The sequence below is a fragment of the Carettochelys insculpta genome, chromosome 2 (genome assembly GCF_033958435.1).
Source record: "Carettochelys insculpta isolate YL-2023 chromosome 2, ASM3395843v1, whole genome shotgun sequence".
Taxonomy (NCBI): Eukaryota; Metazoa; Chordata; order Testudines; family Carettochelyidae; genus Carettochelys; species Carettochelys insculpta.
The window spans coordinates 63,094,179-63,121,886 of NC_134138.1; the positions used below are offsets into that span (position 1 = coordinate 63,094,179).

A 27,708-nucleotide genomic window follows, 5' to 3' on the forward strand; every position below is an offset into this window, starting at 1 on the left:
CCTAGTATTGCAACATTCACCTCCTAGCACTGATCCAACTGCTACACAAAATATGACAGTGGAGGAGATTGTGTAGAGTAAATTCTGTGTATGTTGCCTCAAAGCTATAGAGCAGAGGAGCAGAAGTAATAATAATGGCTAGGTTTCTTTTGTAATGTAAAGCACGGGCTTCAATAGCAAACAAAATGATAGGATGTGCTAATGTAATGCAATTTATTTTTATATCTGCAGTAGGAATAGCTGAAATGTAACAAGTGATCGCTGTAGAGTTAAGGGTAAATTGTTGCTGTGGCAACCTACAGTGCTGGGAGAGTGGTGCAAAGCATCTGGAGGGAGGGTGAGACATGAAAAAAAATTAATATTCAGTAGACTTTGTAAATGAACTCCCTTTGGCCATGTTCATTCCTCTTTTGTTATCACACGATGGGCAAAAGTTGTTGTTTGCAATCAAATTTTAATTCAATTAAATTAGTTTGACACCATTCAAAACCCCTGTTAATGCATGTTAACATGCAGACTGTACCACATATGAAGGCAAATTAGCTGGTTAACACATTTCTGCTCCTCTGGGCTTGATCCCCTGTGCGTGTGGTCCCCGGACTTTTCAGCATTTTGTTAAAAAAAAAAGCTTTGAGAGTAGGAGCTTTTTTTCTCATTGCATTCAAAACATCAATTAATACAGTGCTCTCCAACTCCCTCAGCCCTCCACAAAAGATGGAGCTGTTACCCTTTGCTGGCAGGGGAAGGCCAGGACATAAAGATCTCCTGCACCAGACACAGGGCCCTGGAGATACTCAGGAACACTTGGGACTGTTGAGAGTGATCATTAGATTTGATTGTTTAATACAAACCAATGTATCCTTCTTTGTGTGCCTGGTGCCAGCCATGGTGTCAGGCAGGGGAGGTAAACTGGAGGAGCTATAACAGGGGTGGAACAGGACTCCTCTGGGGCAGGGAGAGAAAGGGATGGGTTGTTTACTGAAAATAAAAGAAGAGCAAAAAAGAACTTACTAATCTCTGCTACCAAGATCTGTGTGCTTTAAGCATTAAGTAGCCCTGAGGTTAAAAACCAACACAAGAACAGCTTCTTCTGGTCAAGAAAGTATGTTTGTAGAGTACCTAACACAATGGGGTCCTGATTCAGAATAGGGCCTCCACAGTGATATAAATAATAATAGTAGGAGTTACACATACACATAAAAGGGTTGAATTTGGCCCTAAATCTTTATTTCATTATATTACAGTTCAAACATAGAAATTCAAAAACAGCTTTCATTTGGGAGAGAAAATAATTGTATGCATTATTTTCTAAATGAGAGAGACTCTCTAGTACCACTGCACAATGAAAAATGAAAAAATAGTTTCTTCATATACAAAAATATGTTTGATTATATCCAAAACTCTTATTAAAAGGAAACATGAGCACATTGTCCCTATTGCTGTTTTCACTTGAGTAGCTTACAGAATATTCTTCTTTGAAGGCTGTCAGCGTGGAAAAAGCTGGGTTCACGCCCCCCCATGCAGAGGATGCCAGGGTTCTAAGAATGAAGGCTAACATTTTCAGAAGCATGCAATCATTTGCATCCTCAGACTTCCTAACATTTATTTGTCAGGGGTGTCAAACCCCTACAGAACCTGCCAAGTTGAATGAGTGATGGGTGCTCAGCACCTCTGAAACTCAGCCTGTAGATAGCTTGAGTGTCTGAAAAGCATGGCAACCCAGATTAATAGATACTGCCAAAACTCAAAAATTCTGCAAAATATTTCTGGGCTTCCTTTTCCCCATCTGTGAAATGCAGATAATATTTACCCATTTGTACAGTGCTGAGGTCCTTTATCTATAACAATGTGAGATTATTATTATTAGTAGTAGTAATGTTATAGAGAGGGAACAAGCAGCACTGTTTTTGCTTTTCTGGAAAAATAATGGATTCTGATTTTATTTGCATAGTTATTTAATTTAGTTCCTTACACATTTTCTACCAGCATTCCCTATATAATATTATCATATAATGAAATCTAAAAGACACTATGGATTATTGTATTGGTATGTATGCAATGTTTAATGCAAAGTGGCTTCATGCAGAGAACTGAAATGAGACACAGATGATTCATTTAAACATTTATTTGCTATCCTGCATATTCTATCAGACTGAAATGGAGAACAATGCCATTCATTTTACAGACATTTGACATAAATCAAACAGGTATTTTGATGTTGAACAACTGTACAGACTACCACATGCATATTAATATGTTGGTTGGTGCAGAAATATTTAGTTGATTAGCAAAATCTAATATAGCAACTAAAGAATCACATTTCTTTTTTTTATGAGGTTAAAATGCAGCTGATATGGAGACATTGATACGAATACCATTGAATGTGAGAAGTTATTATACTAAGTGTAAGGTGAGGAGCTGAAAAAAGTAAACTATTGTTAAATGGCATTATCTGCAGAAAGAAATGAAATCAAAACATTTCTAGTAAATATAATAGTAATGAAACAAAGCATGTTTGATGCAATTACCATTGCAAAATGCCCTGTGTTATAATTCCCAACTGTACGCCTAGACAAGCAACATGTGAAGCAAAAGCAGCAAATTTTCCCACAAGTCTGGGGCATTTTGTAAAGGCAGATGAATGAGGTCAGACGAGACTTATCACATTATGCCTTTTTCATCTAGCAACAGTTTTTTGTAAAAAATGAGTTTTGCTGTTAACAGAACATTTTACAATGAAGTGCTGCTAATCCTGTAAAATGGAACAAGGTGAGGAGACTGCCATCATGCTGCAAAAACTTGAAAAAATACCATTGTGCTTTTTTTCTGCAGCATTCAGAGCATTCACAAAAGAATACAAAGTAAAATTCATTAAACTCAATAAAACTAATCACTATTTTTGCCTAACACAGTAAATAACTTATAGAGATTAAATAATACTTGTTTTAGTTGATATTTACAATGATCTTAAAAATATGTTATGTAGCCATCTCTCAGCTTCTTTATATACTGCTTTCAAAATGTTTTATGTGCATGACTTCTGTTAATTTGAACAGGATGGCTCAAACTCTGCGTAACTCTTTGAAAATACAAAGGTATAAACTTTGCCTTCTACCAAATATGTCCTGGATTTCCCATGACAAGCTTTTTTACCCCTGAATTTTGCAACATTCGATACATACGCTACGTCTACACTCATATCCCTCTTTTGAAAGAGGAATGCAAATGAAGGAAATCAAAAATGCAAATGAGGCACTGATTTACATATTTTGAGTTTTATTTGCATAATCTCTTTTTGGAAGAGATTCTGTCAAAAGAAAAAAAGCATATAGATGGGGCTCTTTCGAAAATAAACCCCATCTTTCAAAGAACACTTCTTCCTGAAACAAAATAGAAAGAGGAAAGAGGAATGCAAGTGTAGACATAGCCGTACTGTTTGTTTCATCTACTATCATAATAGGTGGCCCAATTCTTCAGGTCTGCACAGGCAAAACTCCCATTGTTTTCCTTCCTAGAGACTGCAGGTACAGGAATAAAGTCCCAGATCCTCAAAAGGCATTTAGGCACATAATTTCCATTGGGCCTAAATATTTTTGGGAATCTGGACCAACATATTTTGTTTACTAAACTTCTAGCTCAAGTACCATTATAAAATATATTTGCTTTCCCTTGTAGTTGTAAACAAGTTAAATAAGGAACAGTCATTTTTTTCCATTTGTTTATGATGTTTTTTTTCTTTGCAACAAAGCAATTGAAACACACACACACACACACACACACACACACAGAGAGGCCTGAAGTGCTAACCGCCACTGTCTCATGATGAAATCATTAGCTAAAGTCATACATGGGCTTCCGCCATGTACATCACTTGGAATAACAAGGAGTGTAGGTCAGTGAGCATTTTACCTTCCTGCTCTTCTTACACAAAAGTACCCCCAGGGATTTCAAATGGCGCAATTTGCGTGAATAAGAGAGGCAGGATTGCTCAAGGACTGTAGGATTGGCTACATCCCTGAAAACTGAGGGCTGCTAGTAAGATAGCCTTCCAGACAGAGAGCTAAGTGGATACATAGATACAAATGCCTGACAGTCAGGCTTTTTAAAAAGAGTACACTTTATTGCCTCACTCTTGACATTCCCTCTCAGACCCTCTATAAGCACTTCAGTGTCTGCTTTGCAAATAAACACCAGTGGGTGATCTGTGTCAGCTGATCTGGGCTGGGGCCGCTGGGCTGTAAAACTGCAACAATATTCAGGGTCCAGCTGGAGTGCAGGCTCCAGGCCACGGTGGAGTAGGGATAAGGGTAGGGGCAGGGTCCCAGAGCTCAGGCTTAAGCCTGAGCCCAAACGTCTGTATCAGCTTTACAGCCCCACTGCCTGAGTCTCAGGAGCCCAAGTCGGCTGACCTGGTCCAGCCTTAGGTGTTCGATTGCGATATTTATTTTATTTTTGGGTTTATGGTGAGTGTTGTTCTTCCTTCTGAGCCTTGTATATGACTCTCACTGAAGAAAATGGCAGATCTAAGTGTTAGCTGTGCGTAAATCTAGCCCACACCACTTTTGTTCAGCAGAGATTTTATGAGTGTGACATTAACCACAAGAGTACACACAATGCACAGAGTGATGCAACTTCACTCTTAAATTTAATTAGCAGGTTTGGGCAGCACAATGTTTTATTTTGAATTAGGGGAATTAATTAGTATTGTGTTCTCTGAAAATTTTTAATTAAGAGAAATACTCATTGATGTGTTAGTCCCCAACTCTACAAAGGGATGAGCGTGGTCCTCTGGTAGCCCTCATAAAGAAAATTAAATACCAAAATAATCATTAAAGTAATAGTACAGGGCCATATGATACCACTGATGTTTCAGACGAAATCTTCATTAAAGCTAATGGGTAAGTCTGCTTAAATATCAGGGGCACAATATTTCCCAAAGGTCTTATTGACACTCACAGCAAAGGAAGCACACAGACATTTTCCCTTTATGCTAGTATTACATCTTCTATGCTACCATTACCTTCTTTGGGCTGAGATCAGTGTGCAAGCAGCCATCACGTGATGCAACCAATATCTCCTACTACTGTCTAGTATCTAATCTGTGTTCCCTAAGAAAAGTGATGGAGGCAAATCGTCTCAAGACAGAGATGTAATCAGCACTGCTTGACCATCAGATCAAGCACCAACAATACCACCTTCTAATTACCTTGCACCTAATGGAGATCAGTGCCTGGATGAGAAACAGCTATCTGAAGCTGTGAGAAAATGGAAGTGACAGTAGGACAGCAACTCACTTTGAAAATCTACCCAAAAACCTGCTCATCAGCCTCAGCTCATTGGATCTACTTAACACCAATCATGTAAACTGTTGATAGACTTGGAATCATCTGGGCATTTATACTGCTTTGATATGCAGAAATATCAATACAACCTTCCTGAAACACTAGCTTTCATTTCTGGTTTTGCACCAGCCTACTGTATGCTGACAGCAACACAGGTTTACATATATATTCTGTGAGGTCCACACTTGACTGCTACAATGCATTTGTTAACAGGAAATGAGGGCAACAGCTTTGAACCAGCTCTGTCCCATCCAAAGTGTGGCAAGTAACTCACCCTGGTGAAATGGATACATGGTGAAATTTAAGTCCCTTCCCTGAGAGTTTACAATGGGCATGAATTTTCCTGTTCTCAAGACAAACTGCAAGACGTCTCCCTTCATGATAAATTTCCTTAATAAATAGATAATAATGAATTTCCCTCTATAGTTGCACAAGTGTATCTGCCTTTTGGGGGTAATGGGAAAAGATCCAGAGCTTTGTAATGAGACTTTACAGTGAGTTTATTTTCTAGGAAAGCATATAAGCCTGGTGCGAATGCCCACGTAGACAGACTAGATAGCCGGAGGCATAATTTGCTCTTCTGAGACTCTCAGTGAAGAGCCACAGGAGCTGCTGTACAAGCACAATGGGTGAGTTAGGGTCAGAGTTAGAGCTTCAATCTGTATATCATATCTGTATTTCCCTCATTTATATGTCTAAGAACAACGGATATATTTTGCATTGACAACATGCCATGTTTACTTAAAGTTTCTTGGCCTTTCTTCCCCTTTATTGCATTTGCACTTCCTGATGGACATGGGTTGGCTACTGTGAGACAGCCTTTTTCCTCCATTGCTTCATTCTAAATGTTTTTATGATCAAATCTCTTCATTGCCCTCAATGCAAAAACTGGACATCACTGAAAAATAAGCATGTAATTAAATAGGGTGTTGGCCATTATCAAGCAAACTTACAGCCTTCTCCACTGATTTTGCTGGTAGATTGGCCTGATATGGACAGCAGAATTGAGCCCTTGTGTCAAAACTATTTTAAAAAGGCAGTAGTACAAGCAGTCAATGAACTAATACAGAAGCACAAGAACTTTGAAGTTTAAAAGGTTTACATTCAATATTCCATAAAATTCTTAGAATATAAACATTATATTCTGAATTCTCTCATTTCTAATTCACTTCACCTGTAAACATAACTAATGTCTCTATTTTTCACTTGCATATTTGGGATTTAGTTTCAGTTTAAACACCATTCCAAACACACATAAACAGCCTTAAACAAGCACTGAGCCATCTGTGTAAAAACAAACATTAAAACATGCAAATGTTTTTAATCTAGAAGAAAGCAGATGATATCTATTGTTACTGGGAACTAAATAAAAAGCCAACTGCAGCTTTGATTTAAATGTTAGAAACAAAAATCCAAGGTTTTTGATACATATTTTTGCTTATGTAGTATGGCATTGGAAATAAATAGCCATTCAACTCAACTTGCTCTTGTGTTGTATCAGATGGAAAATCACCTCTTTAGCAATGTTTGACTTCTGTGACCAGTTGTGATGTGAGAACCCAGTGCACTATATTGCTGCATCAATCAGCATAAGGTTTCACATGTTCTATAAAATGAAGTTGCAAAGTTTTTTGTGTTTATTAAAAAGGTTTAGTTGCTCTATACAAATTGTGTAGTGCTGTAACTTTATCCTCCGCGTTATATTCTTTAGAGAATGTTTCCCCTATAATCAATTACCATGTGCATTTACTTCAGCTTTGTTCAGCATAATACCCTCTGCTCCTCTGGAATAGCATTGTTTTGACAATCATAAAATATTCTGCTTGATAATATAAATCTCTTTTAAACATGTAAGATTGGCTGAAACACTGAGCATTAATCAAAACTTTGATTCAGAATTCTGAAATAGTGTAACAATTAATTAAAAACACTTTGCTTATGTTTTATAATCATCTTAATAAATAATCTTCATTTTTCAGGGATGTCAAGAGCCAGATTCCAGTTTCAGTTGCCTGAAGGTCTGTGTAAATCTGGACTAAACAGATAACCAGAATCTCTCTAATTATATGAGTGAAGAGCCCAGCCTTCAAATTATAAAATATCTCCTTCTATTATAATGCATAGCAAATGGGAATAGAACTGGGTTTGAAATGGCTCAGATATTTCAGAAAAAGCAAAAAAAATGCAGTTAAGTAATTTTGCATAATTTTAAACTGATTAAGTTTACTGAATCAAATCACGCAGGACAATGCTTCTGCTGTATTCTCTGCTGGAGGAAGAGAGAGACCCAGTCCTGCAGCCTTTATTCAGGTCAGCATTTTAATTAGAAGTCTTGCATGATTGGGTATTCAGGAGTGGGCCCCTGTTTTGTAGTCCAGGCTAGAAATTCCCACTGTGCAAGCCTGTCTTCCTGGAAACATAATTTAACATAATCAGCAGTGTGCTAAATGAACTGGACTGTCATCAAAATATTTCTAAAGCCTGATCCTTTTGTACTCAAGATTTCTAAAATTACCATAACTGGTCATAAAGAGAACTGCATTGGCCTTTCTTCTTCTTCAATTCTAAGCTTCTGTGCTTCTCTGAAAATGTTTCAAATATGATGGTCCATGAGGGCCTGGTCGTGTGATTTTTACTCAGTCAAAGCTTTCATTGACTTTACTGGGGACCAAACCTCAAAGTCCCTACTGTGGTTTTATTCAGTCCTTATTTGAACAAACTCTCATTGGGAATTTGCCTGCGCAAGACATGAGGGCTTGATTTTACTTTCACCGAGGTCCCAGTGAGCTTAGTGGAAACATAATCAGGCCTTGAAAAAAACCTGATTTACTTCAGGGAAGACTTATGGATTAAAGCTCCAAAGAGCTTCACGTGGTGGGACTCCTGCTCCTGTATAGACAGCTACGGACTTCAAAGACGCTCTGTTCAAGGTTCAGAGGTCCATGTGTATGGAGCACATTGCAGCATCAGAACTCTAGACTTGAGAGTTTTTCTGAACAGAGTCATTAGACAACAGAATGGGAGTTTTCCCTAGGTCATGACTAAAGGACTGGGCACCAGTTGGACTAAACTCTTCAGTCTGTTGGCTAGAACCTGAAGGCAGATGACATAGGACTGTGTGATTTCACAAACACGTATATAGAAAATAGGGACCAACACTTTAGGCATATAAAAATGGACTGGCATTTAGTCTGCGTCATTGAAAATATCTACCAGTGAGCAATGAAAATAAATATAGAAGATTAATGACTAGAAAACATTCAAGAGATGCATTTTGGAACAGTGAAACAAATGGTTGAAAAATGTTCAGCAGAGTGCTACAAAAACAGGTGAAATTATATGTAGAAACAGGTTTACCTGGACTGCGACTAAGGACAGAAAGTGCATTTTTATTCTGAGAATTAATGACCAGACACTGATTGTGAGAAATGATATTGTATGTCAAGGTTTCAAAGCACACAAGAAACTCTTGGCCTTATTTTGGTAGAAAATAAAACCCTTAAAAGACTGACGTTTGAAAGTGTATGTATTTTTATCCCAAGAGACTTGCTGTGTTTGTTCTTTGGGCCAGCCAATTTAACAGGCATTGCCGGGGGGGTTTTCTACCTTGCAGTCCTTGCATGGGGGAGACCTGAGTAAGCTTTGCATGATCAGCTTTGTCGTCTTTTGTGGAAGATTGCTTTGTAACAAATATATCCTCTTTTCTCTGAGCAGTACGTCATGGACCAGATCCTTCCATTTACCTGAGAGAAGGGCAAAACTGTTTAAGTGAATGGAATCACACAGCTGGATTCTCAGCTTCTGTCAAGTGGCCCAACTCTGCAGAGGAGAAGAGAGCTATTCTGATTTATGCTGATTCTCCATCTCAAGCACTTTTATGGCTACAGTTACCCCAGTAAGGCTGAACCTCACATGTGTCAGTACACGTTTCCTTACAAGACCCCTGTGAAAATTGTTCTTCCTGTTTTAAAGTATCAGGAAACTGTTTCACAGAGAGGCTGAGATTTGCCTAAAGTCACACAAGAAGTCTGTGGCAGAACAAGAGACTTTCAAGTACAAAGCTACCTCTCTCACCACTGGAAAACCCTTCATCTCAGGCAAAGAGCTGGCCCACACTGGTGTAAGACCACTGTCAGTGAGAAGAGACTCGAACTCTGTATTTCTAATGCAATCAGAGGAAAACATGAAAATAAGTTTTGTTATTCACAAGGAAAAATATTGGCTAGTTTACATTATTGTGTATCTACTTATTCATCAGCCATATACGGATTTATGAACTTAAAAAAATTCTCCTACATGAGTAATGTATTTACAAAGATTTATTAGCATTTTAGTACTGTGTAATATTGATACTTGAGCAGAACAAATGAATAGCTTCATTCATGCGGGAGCTTGGATGCATTGTAATCTAGATTTGGGTTCACTTTCTTTCCCAGGGCTCAGACAGAGCTCAAGTACACTCAGAACTAAAGGGGCACAGCTTCACAAGAGGGCTTTCCAACAAAACTGGACTTTTGTTGAAACAAACCCACCGAGCATCTACCTGCCAAATGCACTTTGTTGACAGCCTAAAACCCAGCACATCTGCTGGCAGCATTGTGCCTTTCTGTGATGAGCCTTTGTTGATCATTTCCTGTTGACAAAAAAGCCATGTAGATGCTTTGGGGGCGGGAGGGGGCGGCTTCTGTTGAGAGACAAAGCTTCCAGTTCACAAGGCAGCCCTGTTTGCTGAGCTTCCAGCTGGCCGGTCTGTCGAGAGAGCAGCTGGGCATTCTGACCGCTCTCTATCGACAGAGTGGATTGCTCTTTTGATCCACTTTTGTGTGTACACATGATCTGTCAACGGAAGTTTTGCAGAAGATTTCTTCCAACAGTAATTTCTGTCGACAGATCACTGTAATGTAGACGTAGCCAAGATGCTTTGGTAGTGTGCATGGGGTTGGTGGTGGCTGATATTTTTCTTCAGTTAAATGGTGCTTTTCAGATGATTAATGAAGTGGCAATGGCAACAATGTTCCAAAATAACCACTCCTTTGCACCCCCCTAGCTGGCAACATAGTTAAAGAAAAAAAAAGGGAATTTTAGGTTAAAGGGAGAAAATGCTAAACAAACAAACAAATAAATAAAAAGTACATTTAGAGTGAGAACTTTTTGGCTATAAGTTGTTTCATTCTTGATGGCCATTTGGCCCTATTTATTGTCACAGCAATAATGGCATGGTTTGTTTTCTTATTTTAAGGTGGGACATTTTATAAATTATGAAATTTTGGCAATGTTTATACAAAATATCAAATGCTTCAGTTCTGGTCATTAAATCTCTACTTTGTGTGAAGAATCCTTAATTTAAAATACAAATGCAACAATAAAGTGATGCAAATAAAAACACTATGATTTACAGCACATATAAACTAGAAATACTGTAGTCCCTTAAATAAACAGATATACCCATGAGCTTTTAACAGAAAGCAAGATATGTGAGATGCTTTAAGCAGAAGTTGCAATTTTGCAACATAAGTCTGTACAAATCCTCCAGGCAATGTGCAGTGAAGGAAGTACCTGTGTCCCAGGAAATTTGTCCACAGATCCTTGATAACAGTAGCTCTCCCCCCATCCCTATATATTTACGAATATATTCATTTTGCAAGCTCAAAGCACCTTGTTTCACATCATTATGAATGCATGCATTGACATTTAATCCTTTCATGTGCAAATTCTAAAACCCATTGTAACCAAGAGGAAAAAAAGTTCCGAGTTTAAAATCTGTCTACAATCATAAAGTGAAAGGATCAAAAATGTCAGACTTTGCAGAACACTGGCTCTTAACAGAGCTCTTTTAATTTTACTCACTCTTCTTGAGTCATTTTTTTCTCCCTTTTTTGTTTTTTTTACAAAAAAGCAGTCTTGGAACTCTTAACTTAACCAGCACTTAAATTAAACAACTCTTCATGCCATGCTAAAATAATAATTTTATGCACTTTTTTGTTTCTGTTTTGAGGCTTCCCATGTTTTAGTTCACAGGCATTGCTAACTGTGGTTTTAAGAAGAGGTTGGTTTTTTTTATTGCTAATGTGACTAGTCACATGCTGGTTTCACGTGTGGGACAATAACCAGTTTCTCCTGGATTTGAATGAATTTCTGGAGCAAATAAATGGTTTTCCATTTTGTAACTTTCTTGTGTATTGTCCTTCTTTACTTCATCCCCAGCATGGTAAATGTCTTGAGTACAGTTGTGACCCATGCTTTTGGGTGAAGAAGAGCTGACTCTTGGATCATCTGTTATGTTGGTGCCATCCTTGGGTTTGTCCCCAAAGCAATTTTTGATATCCTGCTGCTTTTGATGTTTCACGCCATGGATCTCCATGAAGTCTTCTTCTTCAGTGTCTATTTCAGTGAAGCTTCTCCTCTCCCTTGAAGGGAAAGTGAAAAGCTTTTGTGTGGAAAACAGAGGGGATGATCTTTTAGGAGGCCCCTGGCAAAGCACCGAGGCATCAGGGCCAAGCATGGGTCCTTCACGTTGGGGTGAATTTTCTTCTAAAAGAATGGTGCTAATGTGCTGAGATGTAGACTGTGTATGGTCTGCAGCTGCTGTTATTGGCAATGGCCTCACAATGCTTGGCGGAGTTTGTGGAGCACTGCCTTTGTTTTCCTTAAAGTTAACTTTAAGGGATCTTGATTTCAGTGTATTGTTACCTTTTAGAGAACTTTTGGGGCTTTCTAGGGCACTGTCAACATGCACATGACCATGCAGGACAGTTTGTGAGCCACAATCATCGTTTGCTGCCGAGTCAGTTGGCTTATAGTCAAAAGTGACGTCTCTAGGGGCAAACATTTTCTCTTTTGTGAATGATATAAACTGAAAACTCTTCACTCTTTGGTTGTCCTCTAAATTCACAGAGTCACCTGGGAACCTCATTTGCAGGTGAGAACCAGGGTAGACAGGAAGGGGTGTTCTCTCTGCTTCTGTGAAGTCAGTTGCACAACTGGTGAAGCTATCAATACTAGATGTGCTTCTCATGTCAGTTATCACATCTGTATGGCCAGCTGGCAACTGATCTCTCTGCCCAGTAACCTCTTCCATTTCTATTTCTTCCTCATGCTCAGGTGGTTTTACTGGCTGATCCTGGTAGCCAGCATTAAGATTAGGTTGAGACTGAGTTTTAGTAATTTCATTATATAACATTTCTAGTTTTTGCGCACTCAGGTGTTGTGGGCTGGAGGCAGCTGCAGCAGCAGCATTATTCAACTGTTCATTGGAACCCTGCTGACTAACTTCCTGGTATTTGTTCTCGTAAGACTTATTTGAACTTGTTTCAGATGTTGTCCTTCTGGCCCATTTCCACCTGCTTGGGGATAGGTGGTTATCGTCAGGTATATCTTTTGAATTGGTTGGATCTCCCAGCTTTCCTGTGTCCACGGCCACATCAATTAGTTCCATACTGCGTGCAAAAGCATCTTTCAGATTCATGGAGACAATGCTTCCATTTCGTTTAGCTCGCTCAAGGGCCTCTCTTCTTTTAATGGCCTTTTCCTGCCGTTTTTGCTCCTTGTAAAACTCAGAGAAGTTATTCACAATGATTGGTATGGGCAGGGCTATTACCAGCACTCCAGCAATACAACACAGTCCTCCAACTATTTTTCCGAGTAGAGTCTTAGGATAAATGTCACCATATCCTACAGTGGTCATAGTGATCGTAGCCCACCAAAAGGATGCAGGGATACTGGTAAACTTTGTAGCATCTTCATCCTTTTCAGCGAAAAATACAAGGCTGGAAAAAATCATTATTCCCATTGCTAAAAATAATATCAACAAACCCAATTCATTGTAACTCCGCCTGAGTGTGAAACCTAAAGACTGAAGGCCTGTTGAATGCCTGGCAAGTTTAAGGATCCTTAGTATCCTCATAATGCGAAATATCTGAACCACACGTCTGACGTTTTGGAACTGCAGCACACTTTTGTTGGACTCCGTGAGGAAAATGGTGACATAATATGGCAAAATGGCCAGTAAATCAATCACATTTAATGGACCTTTGAAGAACTTCCACTTATTTGGTGAAGATAGGAAACGCAAAAGGTACTCCATAGTAAACCAAGCTATACACACAGCTTCAACATGTGCTAACTGGGGGTTGTCATTTGGTTGTCCAAATTCATCTATTTCTTGAAGCTCTGGTAGTGTGTTGAGAGACAAAGCAATGGTTGACAGTACGATGAACAGAATGGATACAATGGCCAAAATCTGTAAAACAAAATAAACAAGTCTCTGGTTAGCAAACCCACCTAGATGCTAAAAATAAATGTATTTGAAGTGATTGCCTGTAGGCTTTAAAAATGTGCTATGTGGACCAAATATACTCAAAATTATCTATTTTTTTTCATTTTCTTTTTTTTTTCATTAGGTTTTCACAAAGAAAAACTCTGGATTTATCCATACAAAATCAAATCTTGCTTCCTTCACTGACTCCAGAGGGTCTATTTATGAGTAAGGTAAGTATGATTTGGCCTAAAATTTTAAAATAAAAGGTGATATTTATTAATTTATGAATTTAATGTTACAGCCAAAGAACACAAAATGCCACAGTTAGCTCCACCCTTTCACCTGAAAAGCATGCTCCAACTGGAGAAAGAGCTGAAAAGGGAGCAACCCATCTCAAAAGGAGAGAAGGTCGGGAGGAGGATAGACTTTCCCTGAAGGCTCTTAACAAGGGTGCCAGAGAAGACTTTGTGAGGGAAGAAGACTATGTTTTGAGCCTTTTCCTTCTGTCTCATATCAGACTGGTAGAGAAAAACTGACAGTAGGAAATGACCCATGGAGGATAACTCAGAAGGTACCTTTAGGGGCCAGACATGGTTGACCTGACAAGGGTCTTGGGTCAGAACCCTGTTCAGTGGATGTCTCCCCTGCTAAAGGACCCTGTTATAGAAAGGACATAGATTTTCCTGCCAACTCTGTGCATATCTGATTAAGATAGGGACGGGACTGCAAATCCTAACCCTGGCGAAGCTGGCGCTAAGGGTGGTTATCACTGCACCACCTGATCCCCCAAGCACCTTATTATACTAATTAATGTATTCTGAATTATGCATTTAGTTTTAGTGAATTTAATAATTCATAGTGCACACATCTCTCATTCCATCACATATAAAATCAAATACCAATTTTTAATCTAAGTAAGTATAAACAAGGAAAGAAAAAGAAGTGCCTTGAGAACCTGGTCCTGCATTGCTGTGATGTCTATGGCAATTTGGAGGCACTTAAAGCATGAAGGAAATGGCCCTTTGATTAGGCAAAAGCTTCACTGAGAAGTAGAACCTTATAGAGTAGCCATAAAGGCAAACAAATTCCGGCTGTCACAGATCATTTTATGGAACAAGTTCTACAGAATGTTACCCTTTACTAATAATGCCTTGACCTCAGTCTAAGAAGTATTTTGCCATTAAGCTTAATGGGAAACAGGAATTTCACTCTCCTGTAGCTTTCATTTTGTCAAGAATATCTGGTAATTTTCCTACAGATAGCTTATATGATGAATAAATAACAGAATATATTACGGAATTTAATGGTTTTAGCATTTAGTTCAATTATTTGTAGGATAAAGGCATATGGAATTGAAATTATTTGTGAAAATTTATCAGGTATAACAAACAAATTTATAGAAGAACATTTGGAAAAACAATTTTTTTTAAAAAGCCACAAGTAACTTAAAGTTTCCATTAAAAATATCACCAGCAATTGTATGACACTTTACTATTTAATTTATGCTCACTCAAAAAGGATTTTCAATCATTTCTCAGAAGTGGCTCATTTAAAGCCATCTTGTGCTGTTTGGTGTTCTTCCAAAGAGACAATAAGGCAGACAGAAGTGCTCTAATATACAAAAAATGTGTAGTGCAATGAAGCAATATACAACTCTATCATGCATGCAATGGCTGACTCACTGACTGCAATGGAAACAACAGAGGTAGGGGGCGAATGACTTAGGCCAGCTCATACTTTGAGAGCAGACCCACCAAAGAGGGTTGGGGTGGGACAAAGGGGGCAAGTACCTCAGGTCCTAGTGTTTCAAATGGGCCCAGATCTCCAGCCACCATTGCTGCTACTTTGGCAGTGGTGGCAGCTGGAACTTTGGGTCCCTGCTGTGCATGACTGTGTGTGTCGGGCGGGGGAGCACTGAGGGCCAAATGCCCTAGGTCCCACCCCTTCAGCCCTTGGCCCCATCCCTTCGAGGGTGCAGAACAAGACCCCCCTCCCATCTTGCCCCAGGGCCCGCGGTGCCTCGTGGTGCCATTGTTTGAGAGCTATAGCAGGTGTTTTTAGTCTTGCCGTGACTAAGCTTTCTGAAGACAAATAGGCTACAGGGATCTGAGAGCCATTCCCAGATACCAGCCCTTTTTTTCAACTCAGAATAATGCAGAATAAATGTACAATGTAGAACCATCACCTAAGCTTTGGTATAACCCAGACAGGTATTCATTTCCCTGGAAATTCTCCTGTCATCCCTCTTTCTTCTGAGCAGAATAATTTATATTAGGGCAATAAGATCCATCTACTTGTGTTCAATGAATTCTGACCCATCTCTTTTGGTCTTGCTTTGACCCACAGCTCAAACAGGGGGAGGAAAGAAGTTGTGCTGTACTTAACCTGGGCTGTATCTGTCATTGTACTTCTAGTCAGGTCATTATTAGGGCTTGTTCTCAATGGAACGTCATCAAAGAATCACAGAATCTTAGGGCTGGAAGGGACCTCAGGAGGTCATCTAGTTCAGCCCCCTGCTTCAAGCACAATCAACCCCCACTAAGTCATCCCAGCCAGAACCTTGTGGAGCTGGGACTTAAAAACCTCCAGGGATGGAGAATCCACCACCTCTCTAGGCAACTCATTCCAATGCTTCACCACCCTCCTGGTGAAGTAGTTTTTCCTAATATCTAACCTACACCTCTCCCTCTTCAACTTCAGACCATTACTCCTCGTTCTGCCATCTGACACCACTGAGAACAGTTTCTCACCCTCCTCTTTAGAGCTCCCCTTCAGGAAGTTGAAGACTGCTATTAAATCACCCCTAAGTCTTCTCTTCTGTAAACTAAACAAGCCCAAATCCCTCAGTCTATCCTCATAGGTCTTGTGCTCCAGACCCTTAATCATTTTTGTTGCACTCCTCTGAACCTGCTCCAGCAAATCCACATCCTTTTTATAGTTGGGGAGCCCAAAACTGGACACAATATTCCAGATGCGGCCTCACCAGTGCCGAATAGAGGGAAATAACTACTTCTCTAGATCTGCTGGAAATGCTCCTCCTAATGCACCCTAGTATGCTGTTAGCCTTCTTGGCTACAAGGGCACACTGTTTACTCATATCCAGCCTTTCATCCACCATAACCCCTAGGCCCCTTTCCATTGTCAGGTCCCCAGCCTATAACAATGCTTGGGATTCTTCCACCCCAGGTGCAGGACTCTAAACTTCTCCTTGTTGAACTGCATCAGATTACTTTTGGCCCAGTCCTCCAACTTACCCAGGTCACTCTGGATTCTCTCTCTACCCTCCAACATATCTACCTCTTCCCCTAGTTTTGTGTCATCTGCAAATCTGCTGAGGGTGCAATTCAGTCCCTCATCCAGGTCATTAATAAAGATGTTGAACAGCACTGGCTCCAGAACTGAGCCTTGCGGCACTCCGCTTGAAACCGACTACCATCCAGATATTGAGCCATTGACCACTACCCGTTGGGCCTGACTGTCAAGCCAGTGTTCTGTCCATCTTATAGTCCAAGGATCCAATCCATATTTCCTTAACTTATGGACGAGAATGTTGTGGCACACTGTATCAAAAGCTTTGCTGAAGTCAAGGTAAATCACATCCACTGACTTCCCCATGTCCACACAGCCTGTTACCTCGTCATCCCACCACCCCAACTGGGGAAAAGCCATCAATGTAAGCAAACTGCTATGGGATGATAAAAGAAGATGGAGGTCCTTCATGGACAGAAGTCAGTTATCAAAGGAATGGATTCCCAAGCATTGCATTCAACCATCCCTCACTCAGCTGTGAGACACGTTAGTTTATGTTAGCTTAACAAGTTTCACTGCATAAAGGACTGAATGCTAAATACACCTGGAGTATTGCACAGACCTCATAATCCTAGAATAATGTTTACACAGTATACACATCTTAGGGTTTTATAAAATATTTAATATTAATAACAACATTACATAATACTTTTGTTTTAAAATTTTGAAGGAAAAATAAATACATAATCAACGTGGCCAAGGTAGAAATTGTGAAACTGTTACCAATGTGCGTGTGCAACTGGGAGCTACTGCCAGACAAATGCCTCATTTCAGCCTGCCACAGAATGCTGAGCAGTATATGCAGTCGCCTGGTAATACACGGCAGTTCTACTGAGCTAATAAAACCATGAAAGCAGCATTTGTGTAATTTGTTATCAGATTTGGGTTTTGTTAGGGAGTGATGGCCAGGAGATAGGGTTATCATATACACGTTGACTGTAGAGAGGAATATCTCAGCTGAGGAAGGGCTAGCTTAGGAGTACAGAACCCCTTATAGCACTGCACTGCAATGTTAGCATTATGTACATGAAGAAATCCATTTATGACACTTGGCCACATATCATTCTTATTCAGAGACAAATGCAACTTAGTGAGTCAAGGTAATGCTACCTGTTATCTCCAAGTCATACATTTTTGGTGCACAAAATGCTGGTAACAAACAAATCCTGTGTTCCCCGCTGGTTTCAATAAGAGTTGAAACGGCACATGGACTGGCAGATCTGCAATAGCGCAGAACTATGGTTGTTTTCTATATACCAGTGCACATTATTGGTGGAGGCCCTTGAGTGCAAAGGCAATGATTTTGAGCTCCTGGAATTGCAGCACTGGAAGGGACCTTGAGAGATCATCTGGTCAAGTCCCCTGCACTTAAGGCAGGGCTGATTATTATTTAAACCTATCCCTGACAATTGTTTGTCTAGCCTGCTCTTACAACTCTCCAATGATGGAGAGTCCACTACCTCTCTGGGCAGTTTATTACAGTGCCAGGACCATTATGAAATCTATGCTAATATCCAACCTGTACCTCCATTGCAGCAATTTAAGCCCATTGCTTCTTTTCTATCCTCAGAAGTTTAGGAGAACCAGGTGCATGCAAAAGGCAGGCAAGCAGTAGCACAGCCCTCACAATAATCGTCATGGGGAGGGGCACAGAACTTCTTCAGCCAGGGTAATGGGCTTCAGAGCTCCTCCCTGTTCTGGGGATGCAGAGAGAAGAGCAAGCTCCTGCTGGAACTGGGATGGAGGTGGGGATGAGAGAGGGAAGAGTGAGCTTGAGTTGGGATTGGGGGATGGAAAGAGGAAAGGAAGAGTGAACTGGAGCGGGGATGGGAGGAGGGAGAGAACAGCAATCAGGGGGGCACAGCACATCCCCCCAAAAGGGTCACAGTTAAACTTCTGTGCAACCCAGTTTTTTTCAGTCTTCTCTCATAGGTCGTATTTTCTAGATCTTTAATCATCTCTGTTGCTCTTCTCTGGGCTTCCTTTAATTTGTCCACAATTTTCTTGAAGTGCTGCGCCCAGAACTGCACACAGTACGCCAGCTGAGGCCTAATCAGCACGGCGTAAAGTGAAAGATTTACTTGTTATGTCTCACAACACTCCTGCTAATACATCCCAGTGTGATGTTCAGCTTTTTGCAACAGTCTTGCACTGTTGACATATTTAGCTTGTGGTCCACTATGATCTCCACATCTCTTTCCGCAGCACTCCTTCTTAGGTGGCAGTTTTCCATGTTGTATGTGTGCATCCGATTATTTCTTCCTAAGCAAAATACTTTGCATGCAGGAATCTACAATTTTCATTTCATTGGGGCTTTGTGTAATTAAAGCTGTGCATCATTCCACATAGTATGTTTTAATTATTGCAACTGATTAGATTTTACAAGTCATTGGGCAGAGCTTGGCAGGGGAGCAATAGTAACTGCAGTAACTGCCTACACAAGAAAGGGTTCGCCACTATAGCTGTATCCTCCCAGTGGAGATACAGCATATACCAGAAAGAGTTCTTTTAATGATATAGCTTATAATGGCGGTTCTCAAACTTCATTGCACTACGACCCCCTTTTGGCAATAAAAATCACCACACAAGCCCATGATGGAAGAATAAAGCCTAAGTCTGCCCAAGCCCCACCACCCTGTGTAAGCTGAGTTCTGCTGCTCAGGGCAGGCTTCAGCTTTGGCCCTGGGTGGTGGGGCTCAGGCTTTGGCTCCAGCCCTGGGCTCCAGCAAGTCTAACGGCAGGCTTGGTGACCCTGCTAAAACAGGGCTGAGCTCAGTGTTCCCTCTAAGTTTTCACATCCATGCACAGAATGAATTTTGTGATGCGCACCAATATGGAGATGATGTGTGATGCATGGTGTCCATCCTGGTGCACATCGCAGAGCTCATTCCACACATGTGCATGGCGTGTGGCAAGGGTAGGCCAAAAGATTAGGCGTGTGGGAGGGGACTCAGGGTTGGCCAAAGGGGCGGGTATGGGAGGTGAGGGCCCCGACTGGGGGTGCACGAGGAGGGCGTCAGGGCTAGGGTAAAGGGCGGGGAAGTGAGTGCTTCAGAGCAGAGGGTGTAAGCTCTAGGATGGGGCTGGAGATGAAGGGTTTGGAGGGAATGCACGCTGCCTGGTGGAGAGAGGACTGCACCCCCCTCTCAGAAGCTTGTGGCTGGGTGGGAAGCATTTCTTCACAGCTGCAGCAGCTCCAGAGAGGCCAGCCTGAAGAGGGGCACCACTCCATGGCCCTGGAATATTTGGGCTAGGCTTGGGGGGTGGCAGGGCCTGGGGAAGGAACAGGTCTCCCTGCAACTGCAGCTGGTCCATGCCAGTGCGGGATTGAAGTCAAGGGAGTGGAACCTCTCCACCAACCTTGGTAAGTTCAGGATACTCCTTGCTGGGGCAAACAAGCAGAAGCACCTCTCTTTGGCCAAGGCAGCTCCGCACGAGGACCAGTGGACAAATATGCTTCTCCCCACAGCAGCAAATTTGAGGCTTGGTGAGAGGCAATCTTTCTCCTCTGCAGTTCTGAGTTTCTGTGCAGGGCTTAATAGACAGCTGTGGGGCTACGTTGCAACCTGCTTTGGGGTTGCTGCCTAGCATAAATTGTGTACCTGATTTTGAGTTTAAGATGCTGTGTAGACATAGCTTCTGTTAAGTGTTGGAGTGGCTGCACAGAATTGAGGATTACTGAGAGAACTATCTGAAATGCTGCTGGACCACCTGACCAAATGACTAACCTGAGTTTTGTGATTAATTAAAGCAGCATGTAACCAACCCACAGATTAAGGTATCACGTTTAGCATTAGATGAGTAGATGTCACAAAAAACCAAGGGAAATCTGTGAATGGACAGACACATTTACCAGACTTTTACCCTGTTAAAAGGCTTATAAATTTAACACTCCCACACATTACAGGCATATATGCAAGTTTTCATGCACCAATCTCATTATTTGTGAAATTTATAAAAATAAAATAAAAAAATAAAAATAATTTGCTTTGGTTCTTTCTTATGCCACGTGTCACGCTTAGAAAACCTACTTTCTCTCTGAGTCATTTAGAACAGCAGCACAAAAGGTATTTGAAACAGCATGGCAGTTGAACTATAATTCAAAACAAGAAACGGTTTACTTAATTTTTTTCCTTCTGATTTAAAAATAATATCCACATTAGTTATAAAGTGTTAGTTGTAACATATTAGCTACAGCTACAAAATAAGATCTCATTCAGCATTTTAAATATTTCCTGCTACCCTAATGTTTCTGACACAATGGGTGCCTCTACACTAGCTCTCTATTTTGAAATTAATTTAGAAAGTGGCCTCAATTTCGAAAGAGGCTGCAGAGTGTCTACACGCTCAACAGCCTCTTTTGAAATTGTTTTTGGTGAAAACGGGTACGAATTTCAAAATTGCTCCTCCCATCCGGGATTGGGACGAGTGGCCCCTTTCAAAATAAAATTTTGAAATAGGGCATGTGTGGATGCTCCGCGGTCTGCAATTTCGAAATTGCGGGTCTGCCATCGCGGTGGCTCCAGGGAGTGCGGGAGACGCTCTAGCAAGCCCCGGTGGGGCTCTATGGTTCCTGAGCCAGCCCCTTAAAGCTGCAAGGCTCTGGAAACCCCGTGCAGGAAGCTGAGAGCGTACCTGGGGCTCGAGAAGCACGAGCTCAGCCCTATACACGCTCCAGCAGCCAGACGGCTGTGCCACCCAGCCCATCAGCAGGATGGCGAGCCCCCCGCACTCTGGGGCTCCCCAGGAGGCCCCCTCTTCCACACCTGAGGGATCGCTGGAGGAGAGCCAGGGCCAGAGAAGGAGGGGGGGCCTGTCCTGGACGGAGGCCGAGGTAAAAGACCTCCTTGGCCTCTGGGCGGAGGAGAAGGTGCTGCTCCACAGCACAGGGAGGCCCCGCAACGCAGCTGCCTTTGAGCGGCTGTCCCTGGCGCTGCAGAAGCGGGGACACCCCGAGCACACAGCTGCTCAGGTCTGCTACAAAGTTAAGGAGCTCAGGCAGGCCTACAGCCAGGCCAAGGATGCCCACAGCCGATCGGGGGCCAGGGCCGGCCTGAGGTGCCCACACTACCGGGCCCTGCAACAGCTCCTCGGCCCGAAGGACGTCCCAGAGCTGTTGGTGCAGGTGGACACAGGCGACCCAGACCCTGACCGGGAGATGGACCCACTGGAGCAGCCGGGACCCTCCAGCCAGACCACACCTGCGGGGACCAAAAGCAATTCACGGGGCCCATTACTCATCACAGTGAGCTCCGAGACCTCCAGCCAGGTGCCCTCGAGGCCGGTGTCCCCGGACCCGTTCTCCAGAGGTCCAGGTGGATTGGGTGGCCGGGGGGGGGGGAGGGGCCTATCCCACGGTACCCTGCCCCGTCCCAGACCCAAGCACGGCGCCATCCAGCACCTGCACCCATGGACAGCACCCTAGCCTGCCCGACCGGGGAGGGATGCGGGGGCCAGGCCGCAGCCAGCAATTGCCCCACAGACGAGGTCCCAGCAGGCACACGGGAACCCCAAGCGGGGTCAGCAGGGGAGGAACCACCTCGGGGGATGGCGCAGATGGAGACCCCGGTCCCGGGCGACAGCACTGATGGGTGGCCACTCTCCCCTTGTGTCTCCACAGCATCATCCTCTGAGGGCCGGACCACACCCATGCCACTCTCGGATGGAGCTGGAGAGCCCTCCTCCCCATTGCCCCAGGTGCCGCCTGCCCAGACCCAGATGGCCCGACACCAGCGGCGCTACGACCACCAGGAGGCGGTGGAGGCCTACACCGCAGCCATCCGGGAGCAGACCGCCATGCTCCGGGAGTGGCTGCTCAAGGAGTGGGAGGACAGGGCCTGGCGGAGGGAGGTCTGGTCCAAGGCAGTCGCAGCCCTCCGATGGCTGGCCCACCCCCCGCCCCCAGCCGCCCCCCCCTGCTGCCCCTGAACCCCCCGCCCCCACTGCCCCCGAACACATTGCCCTCATCCCATCCACCCGTCTTGCCCTGGCCAACTGGCTGGTTACCAGTGCCAGCCAGGAGGGGGAATCCCCTCCCCGGCCCCCCTCTCCCAGCTCCCACCCCCGCCCCGCCTCACCCAGCCCACCCTGTTCTTCAGCCCCTGAACGACCCTACCTCCCCGTCCTTCCAGCTCCCTCCTGGCCCTGACAGGGCCCCCACACAAGGGGTGGAAGGGACACCCATAGCCGCCGGGGCTCTCGCCCCTCCACCCCTGTGGGGGACTAGGCCTGCCCATGCCTGTGGCCCCAGCCATGGGGGCATGACCCTGCCCCATTGTATATAATTGTCCCCCTGTTCCCCCCATATTTAGCCCCAATAGGAAGACCCCACGCCATTGTTTAACATCTGTTTATTTACATAGTTAGTCCCCACTTAATAAACCTTTTTGTGCAGCCCAGTGTCCCCTGTGTGTGTGCAGGGGGCCATGCTGCAGGGTGGGTATGAGCCATGTGCCAGCTGGAGGTCAGCAGGGCTCCTGCTCGAAGGCCTCCCGGAGGGCTTCCCGGACTCTAATCCCTTCACGCTGTGCCTGGCGGCACGGGGCTGTGGGCGGCTGCTCATAGCCAGGGCCGCTGTCCGCGGCCCACCTGGGCATGTAGCGCTCCTGCTTGCCCTCCACCACATTGTGCAGTGCACAACAGGCTGCAACCACCCCGGGGACGTTGCGCAGGCTCACGTCCAGCCGTGCGTTGAGGCATCGGAAATGCCCCTTGAGGCGTCCGAAGGCCCGCTCAACAGTGTTGCAAGCCTGGCTCAAGTGGACATTAAAAACATCCTGGCTGGCAGTGGTGTGCCCAGTGTAGGGGCGCATCAGCCACAGCTTTAATGGGTATGCCCCATCAGCCACTATACAGGGTGGCATTGTTTTGTCCCCCATGGTCAGGGATGTAGGTGTCCTCCTCCATTCGCCGCCCCAGCCAGGAGTTCCGGAATACCCGCGCATCATGGGCTCAACCAGACCAGCCAACGCAGATGTCAGTAAACTGGCCCCGGGCATCTACCAGTGCTTGGAGCACCACCGAGTGGTACCCCTTGCAGTTTATATAGCGTCCTGCACTATGGTCTGGGGCGCGGATAGCAATGTGCATGCCATCGAGCACACTGAAGCAGTTCAGGACTCCGAGAGCTGCAAATCCTGCCATGGTGTCGTTCAAGTTGCTGAGGCGGGCGACCCTCTTCAGGAGGAGGCGGTTGATGGCCTGGACCACCTGTAGGGAGGCACCGACATGTGGACCTGCGCATCGGGGGAGGGCCCCCTGCCCCTGCAGGCTTCCCACCTGGGGGCCCCCTGTCCTCTGCCCCTGCAGGCCCCTCACCCGGGGGCCCCCTGCCCCTGCAGGCCCCTCACCCGGAGGTCCCCTGCCCCTGCAGGCTCCCCACCCGGGGGCCCCCCTGTCCTCTGCCCCTGCAGGCCCCTCACCTGGGGGCCCCCTGTCCCTGCAGGCCCCTCACCCCGGGGCCACCGCCCCTTCCTGGGGAGGGTGTGGGGCCCTTGTCTGACTTACCTCCAGGAGGACGGCTCCCATGCTGGCCTTGCCCACCCAAAATTGGTGCCCCACTGACCAATGGCTGTCCGGCGTGGCCAGCTTCCACAGGGCAATCCCCACACGCTTCTCGACTGGGAGCGTGGGCTGCATGCGGGTGTCCATGTGCTGCAAGGTGGGTGAGAGCCACTGACACAGGTCCATGAATGTGTGCCTCATCATTCTAAAGCTGGCAAGCCACCTTTCGTCATCCCACAGGCCCAGGACCAGCCTCTCCCACCAGTCCCCACTGCTGGGGTGGCTCCAGAGGCGCCATGGGGGACAGGGGATGGGGAGCAGTGGCTGCCCACTTGGCAGAGCCTGCAGGACGTGTGTGGGTGGGAAGGTGCGCTCCAGGGCATCCACCCACACGTGTCCTGCAGGATGGCAATGACCGCCTGGGTCCCAGTGATGGTGCCAGCATCGGACTCTGACAGCTGCTGCTCCTCCATTCTCCTCTTGGTTCTGGGTGCACAGTCCATGCAGTGCTGTGCACTGCTCTGCTGGGCTCTGTGTGTGCAGTGTGGATGTGTTTGGGAGGGGCCCCTTAAGGGCACTGCTGGCTGTGTGACCTGGAAGGGCTTGTCAGCCATGTGACCCCGGGTGTGATGTTTCCCGGCTGCTTATTTCGAAATAGCCTGTCTTCCAGTGTGGACGCTCTCTTTTGAAAAATGGAGGGTGTTCTTTCGAAATAGCAGCTCGGTACAGCGATCCGTTTTGTGTGTGTAGCTGCACTATTTCAAAATCCCTTATTTAGATTTTCTTTTTCGATGTTCCCCCTTTCGAAATTTCTTTGTAGTGTAGACACAGCCAATGTGTGCATAGAAATCCTTTCTCTATGGATTACTATTTAAGCCTTGATCTTGCTTCTATTGAAGTGAATAGCAAAATTGCCACGGATGTCAAAAGTGCAGTACCAGACCTTTAGTGGGCTTTGGTAGAACCTGAAGCTTCAGTATTCTCATGGCAAGAATTAGCAGCAATCAGTAGGAAATTTGGTACATTTCCAATATCAAACTGCCATTAAAAACTGGCTTTGTTCCAAAGCATCTAATTTAATTGAACTCATCAACCATTCTTAGAACAACATAAAAACACTTTTTTAATTATACAAAATCTAAAGATCATTACATTGAAGGGGTGCTGAAAAAAAAAAGAGGAACATAAAGGTGTAATGCAATACTCACTCTGCAACAGCCCTCTTTATAAAATTACTTCTGAGGTCACCCTCATAAATGCTAAATTATTGCATAAAGTGGTGGAAAGGACACACTCGAGCCAAACTCAAATGCGGCCACTGTGCCAAGAAAAAAATCAGAGCTGAGCTAAATCAGTCAGTACAGGAAATCCGCTGAAATTAGTTTAAATCTGTGATTAGGTAAAAGCAGACTAGCTGTATTATCCCCTTTGCTTTGAATTCTGGATTCACACTTTTTGTCTGCATCACACATACCACCATCATATTTGGCATCTTTTTGGGCGTTGAGGGAAAGGACAAATGGGCACATAAACCAAAACTTGCTTTTTATCCTTTTGGAGGGAATTGATGCACATTGATGGGGGGTGGGGAGGGAGGGGGTTTGCAAACCTGCCCTGTCACTGTCCTCCCCGTACTCTTCTGTGGACAGAGCTTCAGTTGCCCGTGCTGCTGACCTGGCTTTCACAAGCACTAAAGCCATATACTATTACATTTGTACCAATACCACTAATTTACAGCCCCTGATGTGCACCTGCAGACAATAAGAATGCAGGTACAAGCATGGACCTATGGGCTCCTACACCTTTTCTTCAGGAGGACTACGTCTACACGTGAAGCCAACATCGAAATAGCTTATTTCGATGTAGCAATATCGAAATAGGCTATTTTGATGAATAACGTCTACACGTCCTCCAGGGCTGGCAACGTCGATGTTCAACTTCGACGTTGCGCGGCACCACATCGAAATAGGCGCTGCGAGGGTACGTCTACACGCCAAAGTAGCACACATTGAAATAAGGGTGCCAGGCACAGCTGCAGACAGGGTCACAGGGCGGACTCAACAGCAAGCTGCTCCCTTAAAGGGCCCCTCCCAGACACAGTTGCACTAAACAGCACAAGATACACAGAGCCTACAACTGGTTGCAGACCCTGTGCCTGCAGCATGGATCCCCAGCTGCCGCAGCAGCAGCCAAAAGCCCTGGGCTAAGGGCTGCTGCCCACGGTGACCATAGAGCCCCGCAGGGGCTGGAGAGAGAGCATCTCTCAACCCGCCAGCTGATGGCCGCCATGGAGGACCCGGCAATTTCGACGTTGCGGGATGCGGATCGTCTACACGGTCCCTACTTCGACGTTGAACGTTGAAGTAGGGCGCTATTCCGATCCCCTCATGAGGTTAGCGACTTCGACGTCTCGCCGCCTAACGTCGAAGTTAACTTCGAAATAGCGCCCGACGCGTGTAGCCGCGACGGGCGCTATTTCGAAGTTAGTGCCGCTACTTCGAACTAGTGTGCACGTGTAGACACAGCTGAGGAGAAGAAAAGCAGACACCAGTAGCCAATTATGCTTTCAGAAGCATTATTCGTAACTTGTATATTATGAGTGGATGTCTTGTGAGGATGTATTAGAGTGCAGGGAGTGTCTCCTCCTAAGACATCTGCCCAAGAACAGAGAAGATATATGCATTTTGGGCTCAATACAAAGCTCACTGAAATCAATGGAAAACTGATGTCACCAAGCTTTGCACCAAGGGATGCTGAATGTTTGGTGGAAAGCCCAGATATGCTCCAAGGAGGCAAGATCAGCTGGTTTATATGCAAAGCCCAGCTCCTGGCACAGCCTGTATGGATGCTGCCGTTGGCATCCGGTGTTGACAGAAAAGATTCCCAATTGTTTTGCCTCTCAGCCTTATGAATCATCCTGTGGGATGGCTCGTCATTGCTTCCCCACAGCAGAGTGCAAAACAATAGTCAAAGCAGAATTTGATCGGACATTAGGTACAGAAATGACACAAGTTGATTTCACCTCTACCAGAAGAGCTCACAATACACAAAACATGCTGTAGTATGTGTTACTATGCTACAAATGGTTATTTGTAAAGGAGCTTTGATAACACTGTTGTGGCAACACTTCCTTTCCTAATGTTTCCCTTGAGAATATTTACCTCTCCAATATAATTTCTGATTCAGACTCTTGTGGCCATTTAAATACAATGGGGTGGGGATAATTTAAATTTACATCAGAACATAAGAATAGCCATATTGGGTCAGACCAAAGGTCCATCTAGCCCAGAAACAGGT

General features: G+C 44.3%; 1 protein-coding gene across 2 annotated transcripts in view; it reads right to left on the reverse strand.

Annotated features, from left to right (window-relative positions):
• Nucleotides 1–2,015: 2,015 nt before the first annotated feature.
• Nucleotides 2,016–27,708, reverse strand: part of KCNB2 (potassium voltage-gated channel subfamily B member 2) — a 344,624-nt gene continuing 318,931 nt past the window's right edge. For both annotated transcript variants that reach the window (XM_074987081.1, XM_074987082.1), the window contains exon 3: nt 2,016–13,581. In XM_074987081.1, the coding sequence (XP_074843182.1) occupies nt 11,419–13,581 (2,163 nt within the window). In that variant the 3' untranslated portion in view covers nt 2,016–11,418. The remainder of the gene's footprint in view (nt 13,582–27,708) is intronic.